Source organism: Plasmodium malariae, assembly GCF_900090045.1.
Source record: "Plasmodium malariae genome assembly, chromosome: 14".
NCBI lineage: Eukaryota > Apicomplexa > Aconoidasida > Haemosporida > Plasmodiidae > Plasmodium > Plasmodium malariae.
Window position 1 is genome coordinate 2,811,539 of NC_041788.1, and position 9,934 is coordinate 2,821,472.

A 9,934-nucleotide genomic window follows, 5' to 3' on the forward strand; every position below is an offset into this window, starting at 1 on the left:
AGACATATATGGAAAGAAAGGAGGAAAATGAGGAGAGGGGGAGGTAGTGACAAAAGGTTCTTGAGAAGAACGTTTAATCGCTTGTATTATTACAAAAAGAATGAGAAGATGGAAGAGGTAGGTGCTAGTAGTAGCAGAAAGATGAACAGCACCACTGGTGGTGTTAACAGTAACAACAGCAACATGAATATGAACGTCAACGTTAATAGTAACATTAATAGTAATATTAAAAACAACAATAAGACTAAGAGTAACAACAATGGTAGCTTCAATAGTAGTGTCAATAGTAGTATCAACAGTAGTGTCAATCGTAATAGTAACAACAAAGGCGAAAGAAAGGGTAACCCGCGTGGAAGCTACAACAGCGAAAAGGAAGGAGATGAATTACAGGTATATGAAATGGGGGTTGGAGAAAGAAAATATGATCATGACGATGATGCAGTTTACTTGGAAGAGCTGTATGACGAAAAAGAGGATAAATATGAAGAAGAAAAAGAAGAAGGACAAGAGGAAGAAGCACAAGAAGAAGATGAACAAGAAATAGATGAACAGGAAGAAGAAGAACAACTACAAGAAGAAGAAGTAATAGAAAAAGATCTAGAACTAGAACTAGAAGAACTAGACGAATTAGACGAAGTAGAAAAAGAAAAAAGAAAAAAAAAAAGAAGTAATAAAACACTTAAAGGAATAAAAATAAAGGAAAAGAAAAACATTTATATAGATGAAAGAGAAACAGGAATGAAGAATGGGGAAGATAGTAATGAAAAAGGACAAGATAAAAATAATATTATATGTCCTTTATGTGTAGAAGTGTTAGATGAAACAGACAGAAATTTTTATCCATGTGATTGTGGTTATCAAATATGTTTATGGTGTTTATATTATATAAGAGATCATATGAGTAATAAATGTCCAGCATGTAGAAGAAGTTATAATGAAAAGAAATTTATATATAATAGAGAAACACATGAAAAGTTGATTAAAAAACAGAAAAATCAGCATAAAAATAAAAATGAAAATAATAATAGTAGTACTATATTGTGTAAATATGATTTATATAAAAACTCGAACATATATAATATTCATGAGTATGACAATCTGTTAGAGATAATTAAAGGAATTAGAGTTGTACAGAGAAATTTAGTATTTGTTATAGGTATTACTACTGCATATGCAAAAAAGAACATTTTAAAAAAAAATGAATATTTTGGTAAATATGGTCAGATATTAAACATCATAATTAACAAGTCACAGGCATATAATCCACACTATAATGGTCCATCCTTTAGTGCATACATAACATATAGTAATGAAAAAGAAGCTATTAATGCTATTTACTTTATTGATGGTATGATATTAGATGGAAAAGTTTTAAAAGCTTCTTTTGGTACTACGAAATATTGTTCATCCTTTTTAAAAAGTTCATCATGTGGTAATGAAGATTGCTTTTATCTACATGAGCTAGGAAATGTTATTGATAGTTTTTCTAAAGATGATATACATGGTCCCAAACATATATATCATGATCTGTTATATTTTTATTTTAAAAAATTGCCCGATAAAAAAAATGATACTACTGGTGATACAACTGCTAGTAGTGCACTGTTGAAGGGAATCAAAAAGTTAGAGGAAGAACCAAGCCTTACCACTTCATTAGCTGCCACAGCAGCCGCTTCTTCGTCTGTAGCTCCGATAGCAGTAGCTTCTACATCCGGAGATGTTATAACTGTAGGTGGATGCATGGGAACCACCAACTCGAGTGTTTTCCAGACGGAGTATTCGAAGAATGACAATAAGGAAATTAAAAAAAAAATCGAAGGAAGGAATGAAGAGATGGAAAGTATTCATATATTTACGTCAAGCAACACAGAGTATAAAATTTACAATGAATGGAAATCCCAAAGTGCAGAGTTAGCAAAAGGGATGACTGGAAAGAGCACCGAGTTAACGAAAGAGGGTGTTAGCAAAAGTGTTGAGGATATAAGAAAGGACTCAAAGATGAAAAATGTAAAAGATACAAAGGAAAAGAATGTTGAAGAAAAAAAAAAATGGAATTCGGAGGAAAAGTTTTCCAGTGTAGTAAAAAATGTGGGTGTTGTTTCGACTGATGATTTAGATAACGAAAAGGCAAATATACTAAATAAAAATAAAAAAAAAAAAAAAAAAAACAAAAAGTGAAGATATTCTAAACGTAGATTTGGGAAAATACGATGACACGAGCATTAATGTATCCGCATGGGCAGCTACTGCTGCAGCTTCTTCCTCAACTACGGGTGCTTATAATAAGGAGAAGAATTACTTAAGCTCCTTGCAGAATATTCCCTACAATAAGGACAGTACTACTACTCCTGATGCCTGTAATAATAATAATTCCAGTACGTTTAACATCAAAAACGAAGAACTTTTAAACAGAAACAACAGTGATGAGGCGGATGCATATTACCTGGACGAAATTTCGGATAATTATCCTCTTATAACGGATGTGCGGTATGATAAGGAAAAAAAGAAAAAAATGAAAAAGAAAATGGAAAAAAAAAAAGCTAACGAGAAGAAGAAAAATATTGAAAAGGAAAAACTTAATGAAAGGGAAAAACCTAAATCGGAGGAGATCATTAACCGGAATGAAAAGAATGATCAGCAACAAAAACAAATAATGGAGGGTGAAAAGGATGCAAAGAAGCAAAAAAAAAAAAATCAAAATAGTGCCATTACTATAGATGGTAGTTTAACTACTGCTTCCACAACTACTAATAATAATAATAAGGGAGAAATCGAAAAAAAATTAGCGAACAGTGGAAAGGATAAGGTAAAAGGAATTGAAAATGAGGAAGAGAAAAAGAAAACATCAAAAATGGCCCTCAGGTTAGGTAACTTTTTCAATGATTTATTTGATAAAAGCAAAAAAGGATTAACAGTAACAGAACTGGGGAAAAGTACTGGTACCCACACAGTTTTAGATGAAAAGAGAAATAATGGACAAGACGTAAAAAATGGTAGTAATGTTATTCCCAAACAATTTTATGAAGAAAGTTCTAAAAATGAGAAGAAAAAAGAAGAAGGAATTTTAAGAGATGATCTGACGAATTGTAAAAAGAGTCGAGACCATGAAGATGATGAAAAGAAGGAAATTAAAGGAAAGGAAGAGAAACACGCAAATGGTAAAGTAACAGATAGTAAAGCAGCAAATGAAAAAATGGCGTATGCTAAAATCGTTGAAGAGGAAGAGGAAAAAATAAAAATAAATAAAGTTAGCAAAAAAAAAGAGACAGAAAAAATAGCAAGAGCAGAGGAAAAAGGAGGGAGTGAAGGTGTAAAGAAAAAGATGGGGAAACAGAAAGGAGGTGAGGTGCACCCAGAGGATATAGGTGATGAGGATAACGACGATGATGATTATGATGACGATTATGATGACGATTATGATGACGATTATGACGACGATGATGACGACGATGATGACGACGATGATGACGATGTTGACTATGATGAGGAGGATGAGGAGGATGACTATGATGAGGATGACCATGACAAAGAAGATATAAATTTGGGTAAAGATAGGGGTGATGTACAGTTGAAAAAGGAAAGGAACAACTTAAAAAAGTATACAGAAGAACAAATGATACATGTGGTTGAAATCTTGAAAATAAAAAATTGCAATGCAAGTATGACAGTTTGGGAGGCAATACAGGAATACTGTAGCAAACTGAGTGATAAGGAAAAAAAAGGGGATATAAATAATGACGCATTTCACGATATTGTGATTTCGTATATGAAAGAAAATAAGCATCCAGACAGTGAAAAGAAGAAGAACAAGAAAAATAGCAGCAGCATGAATAGCAGCTTCAACAACAACAACACCAGCAACAGCACCAAAAGTAAAACAAAACAAAGGGATAGCTATAATAACCCTAAAAATAGGGACGTGCACGAAAAAAAGAAGAAAGCGGTAAAGGATGTAGTGAACGAAGACCAGCACGCTGTAGATAAGGAAAACTCAAAGGGAGTGATCTTGGATGCAGTTAAAGAAGTATTACATAGTAAGGGAAAGAAAAAGAAGAAGAATTCTTTAAGTAAAAAAAGTAAATTCTGTAGAAAAGTTGAGGATGACGTTATGAGCATAATAAAAGAGATGATGATGCATCGAGTGGAATTGAAAAGTAAGAAAAATGTAAATGATAAGAAAAAAAGGGAGTCGGATGAAAGAGAAGGAACAGGCGAAAGCGATGAAAACTCGGAAAAATGTGCGTTATTCGACGACCTTAACATTTTCATCAGGAATTTATGCATTGCTAAGAGCAAAGCGATTCAAAATAACTTGAAGGACAACGATACAGTGTACTTAATAGAAGATAACAAGGTTGACAATAAAAAAAAAGATAGTAATAGTAATAGTAATAGTAATAGTAGTAGTAATAATAATAATAATAGTAATAACAATAGTAATAACAATAGTAATAACAATAGTAATAACAATAGTAATAACAATAGTAATAACAATAATAATAATAGTAATAACAGTAGTAATAACAGTAGTAATAATAATAATAATAGTAATAACAGTAGTAATAATAATAATAGTAATAACAGTAGTAATAACAATAGTAATGACAGTAGTAATAATAGTAGTAATAGTAATAATGACTATCTGTTATATGCCAAGGATGATCGTTTTTTTTTAAAGGCTTATAAAGGAATAATGGAATATACACTAGAAAAAAATACAAATTTAAAATATAAAAAGAATCTTAACGAAAATAACACATTTGATATTTATAAAAAATTAATTTTATTAAAAAATTCAGACCTACACAATGCCAATGATATCCTTTTTGACAAAATATTTAATGAACAAATAAACTTTGTTCAACAGTTATGTAAATCCGATTTTCACCTGAACAGGTCAGAAAATTTATTATCAAGTCAGAAAAAAGGAGATACCAATATTTTTCAAAATAATATCAATAATGCTGATAAAAAAATCTCAAAAAAAATACAACTAACTAATTTCCCAAAATTGTGGGTTAATTTTAATAGATCCTTTCATACGAAAGAGGTAAATGAAAAAGTCAATCTAAGTGCTTAGGATACAAAGCCATTTTTAATAATATTTTGCTGTTAGTGGTATATTTCCATATTTATTGTGTCTTCGTGGCTCGGAAGATTTATTCATGTGAATATTACGTGGACTATTCACACTTGTCATTATTAGGTAATCGACTGAATGGATATAAGCGCTGCAGCAAAAAAAATAAAAAAAAAATGGCAGTGCTTTTTGGGGATATATATACAAATATATGTACATATATATATATGAAATATATATACGAAATTGTGAAAACCTGCTGAAGTCGCAGGTGAGGACGTTGATAATTCAGCTGTGTATTTTTTTTTTTTATTTTATTATATATTTTTTTTTAATTAAAATTCATTTTGAAATATTTGCAGTTTTTTAAACATCTTTATTATGAACATTTAAATGCTTAGCGCATTTTAGCTGCATATTCATATTTATTTTTACATTTACCCTCATTTCGTTTGCATTTCATCCATATCATTCATATCATTCGTATCATTCATATCATTCGTATCATTTGTATCATTCGTATCATTCGTATCATTCGTATCATTCGTATCATTCGTATCATTCGCATCATTCGCATCATTCGCATCATTCGCATCATTCGTATCATTTTCAAATTTTTTTATTTTTTTTTTTTTATTTTCGCTGTAAAGTTTCAGCCATGTCGTAATTAATACACATAATTAAAAACTAAATGAATTTGGATTAAAAAAAAAAAATGAAATAAAATAAAATAATGAAGTTATTTGTGAAGCAATATATAATATACTGTTAATTATTTAACTTGAAAATCAATGCAAAAATATAAACAAAAAAATTAATGCTCCTACGAATGAAGGAGGACCAATTGTACCTGTTGGATAAGATGTATTAAAAAAAAAAAAAGAAAACTGAAAATATATCTGCAATGATATAATACAAATTAGTAACACTTTAAAGAAGTATACGTTTATGTTATTCATATCGCTGCTTATGACAGTTATGGCACGCCACCTCTGTACAATTTGACGAGTACGCTGGAGGAAAATGTGCAATCATACGTGTGCACATGATGTGAACAAGTACATGAATACATATACTTGCTCCTAATTCACACATACATTATGCTTGACGCATATACATATATATGTAAGCCAAATGCGACGAAAGAGGCATATAAATTATTGCGCATAATGAAAACTATAAATATATGCTCATGAATACTCTACTTGTAAATATACTCATAAATGACAAAATATATATATAGAATAAGAGATTTACCCCCATCATCACCACCACCACAACCACACACACACACAAATATATAACTTTTATCTAATCTTTTTTGTAGCCACAAAAGGTCATGAAAAAGTTCGCATGGCCACTCGAAATAGACCTCAGTATAGAAGCATAATTATTCGTAAACTTAACAGGAATAATGGCAATAATTTTCATAATTTTAAAACCTTGTTGCTCTGTATTTTCCATGATTTGAATAATAGATCCATTTCTATATTGAATCAAATCCTTTACTATAATGCCAACATAAGATTCGTCTGTATGTATTTGCAGCAGTGATAAAGGACTTGCTATACATACATTTGCTTTCCTAATCATCTTATAATACAAATCATTGCATGCATATTTAGCTACTGCTATGGTACAGTCTTCTGGTATTTCTAATTTTGTTATTTTAATTTCTGTATTAATAATATTTCCATTCGTTTTGTAACCATTACTTAAACAATTTTTTAATGAAATAATACAATTACGTAAAATCTCATTATAAAAATTTTTTTTTTTTTTTTTTTTTTCCTTTAATTCGTTAATATATAACTCTACATTTTTATCAACACTTACCGTACTTCGGAATAAGTCTTCGTAGTTAAGGTTTTGAAGGTACTCGTCTATGTTTCCATCATTAACTTCATCATGTTCTACCTTTTCACATCTTACTTCATCATATCCCCCCTCATTTGGTTCCTTAATCCGTTCCATTTCTTCCTCCCATGCTCTTTTTTCACACCAATGGTTATATTCATCCATCTTAAGCGAATTAGCCTTACCAGTTCGATCTCCTGCATAACTCGAATGAAATATTTCCCCTACAGTAAGCTCCTTTTTTAGGTTTTCCATCTGTTCATTTGTATGACAGTTACTATTAATTTGTACTTTTCTTTTGAAATGGTTCATTTCGTTGATTGTACCTTTAAAATAGTTACTAATTTTCCTTTCAGCGCCAAAATTGTACTTATGCAATGTGGAACTCTTTCTTCTTAAGGAGGAGCTGCTAATATCTTCGTTTTTCAGAAACGTTACATCTTCCTCATCATTTACTTCGTCTGCTTCGTCTTCTTCTACTCCCCCCGTTTCCCCTTCCATTTCCCCTTTCAGTATTTTAGAGGATGTAGAATAATATGTACTGTCATACTTCAAGATACTTTGAATATACTTGGAGATGTCTACGAATTCCTTTTCCTTAATACTCAAACCGATCGTGATACTAGAAAAGTTCGAGTTAACTTTCATCTGTTTTTTAATAGTATCTTCATAATTGCCTATAATATATTCCTTCTGGATGATTTCAACATCCTCCGTCCGAATGTCAATATTATAATCACACCTGATCTTATCTAGGGTAACTTCAATATTTAGAATACCAATTGAGCCAATAATTAATTTATTATTTTTGTCTGTGTAGGAAATTATACTATTATCTTCTAAGCATATATTATTTAGAATTTTCTTCAACTCTTTTTCTTTCCTACAATCCCTTGGCTCTATTGCACATGTACAAACAACGATATTTTTTCTTATTCTTTTTTTGTAACTTTTTAAAAAATACCATAATTCTTTATTCTTTATTTCTCCTTTCATTAATTTATATATATCATTGAAGGAGTATACATCATCATGGGGTACCTTTATCTTTCCACCATCGTCGTACTCATTATCCATTATGAGTTCTCTACTTTTGTTGTCTTTGATCATTCTTTTGTTTTCTTCTCTTTGGGACACATAATCAATAAGCCCCTTATTACATAGCTTCTCCTGAACATCCCCTTTTTGTTCTTCCGTTTCACATATGATATCACAAACTAGTATGTTTTGAAATCCCCTGATCATTCCTATATCGTTCGTCTTTAACTCTTTCGTCATTACATATCTGTCTGCTTTTACTTTATATATATTTTTAACTATTTCATTTTTATTATTCCTAATATTAAGAAGATTCGAATTTTTCGTGATTTTTCCTTTAAGCACTTTACAAAATGTGTTATATCCATTTTTTTCCTTTACTAACTTAAATATAAATATAATCGTTTTAAAAAAATGCCCAGGTTCATATTTTTTATTAAGTAAGCTATTTTTCATTGACATGATTAACCGGGAAGAAATTGCATTAGGAGTGTTCGCTGTTCCGCGGGATTGGTCGCTTCCTCCAGCCTTCACTTCGCTCCTACCACTGATACTGCTACCACTGCTACTGCTACCACTGCTACTGCTACCACTGCCATTAATGCCGCCAACGATATTTCTTTCCTTGTTACTTAACAAACACATACCGGTTTTATCACTCCATTTGGGTGCACACAAACTCATATTATCGTGCTCTTTGCCCTTCCTTTGGGTGCTATTGTAAGGGTAATTATAACTGGCATCGGTATATGTAACATAGTCAAGGAGAAGATGCACCCCGCATGAGTTGAGGGCACTCCCCGAAAAAATAGGGAAAATATGCTTCATATTTATACATTTAATCAAGGATTTCTTAACATTGTCATAATTTATTTTAATATTATTTAAATATTTATACTCTAGCTCAGGGTCTAAATCACATAAAACTTCCACGATTTCTTCTCTTTTCTTTACAACATAATCAACTATGTTATAATTCAGAATATTCAAAATTTTAAAATTTCTTGTTTGTTCATCTTCTCCTGATGGTATTATATTATCATTACAAAATTCAATTGAATCAAAATGATTATGTACATTTTCAAATTTGGAAGCTTTTAAAACTGGCCCTAGGGGTATTTTTTTAAAAATTATCTTTTGACCATATTTAACTTGGGGATACGAATATAACAACATAGATGGCAGATCTAATATATATTTTAATTTTTTATTTTCATAAATTGGATATGTTATGAGCAAACTTTTTTTACTTAAATTATTTTTGATACTTGTACAATTATACTCAATGTCTGCTTCGTGTATATCCATTTTATTTAAAAAAAAATATATAGGAATATTTTCTTTTATATAACGAAAAATATTTATTGTTTGAATTTGTAATCCTTCCTTTGCATCCACAACAATGACACATTTATCAGATACACACAAAGATAAGAAAGTTTCATTGCTAAAATCAACATGCCCTGGGGTATCAATTAAATTTACGTGCACTTCATTCCATTTAAAACATGAATAAGCTGTTTTAATTGTTATTCCCCTTTCTCTTTCTTGTTTTAAAAAATCCAACTGAGTGTTCTGGTCATTTATGTTTCCTTTTACCCTTATTTCATTGGCATTATATAAAATATCTTCTGATATTGTTGTTTTTCCTGCATCAATATGTGCAAGAATTCCTAAGTTTACTAATTCATGGCAAAAAAACCTTTTCCTATATTTTGCACAAATATTATGAACAGTTAATATTTTTTTTAACATAATATGAACAAAAGGTGAAAAAAATTAAAAAAAAAAAAAAAAAGTTAACTAGCGATTGTATAAGAAAATTTCGCTATCTCGTAGAACAAGCCTGAATGCACATTGATGTGCCTGCATTCTCGCATAAATGTGTATATGTATCGGCGCCGGTATGTATGGACATTTGTACATATGAACAAGTGTATGTATATACATATTTATGCA

The 9,934-nt window shown here is 30.4% G+C and overlaps 2 protein-coding genes across 2 annotated transcripts; one reads left to right on the plus strand and one right to left on the minus strand.

Moving 5' to 3' along the window:
- Positions 1-27: 27 nt before the first annotated feature.
- On the plus strand, positions 28-5,080 carry NOT4 (CCR4-NOT transcription complex subunit 4, putative; the record flags this gene model as incomplete). The annotated part of the gene is made up of 2 exons (XM_029008283.1): positions 28-2,074; positions 2,244-5,080. The coding sequence occupies 2 exons, from the start codon at positions 28-30 to the stop codon at positions 5,078-5,080; spliced, it is 4,884 nt and encodes a 1,627-aa protein (XP_028864588.1).
- A 1,311-nt stretch (positions 5,081-6,391) lies between these two features.
- Positions 6,392-9,730, minus strand: PmUG01_14069600 (tetQ family GTPase, putative; the record flags this gene model as incomplete). The annotated part of the gene is made up of 1 exon (XM_029008284.1): positions 6,392-9,730. One exon carries the CDS (start codon positions 9,728-9,730, stop codon positions 6,392-6,394), a length of 3,339 nt encoding a protein of 1,112 aa, XP_028864589.1.
- Between the last annotated feature and the right edge of the window lie 204 nt (positions 9,731-9,934).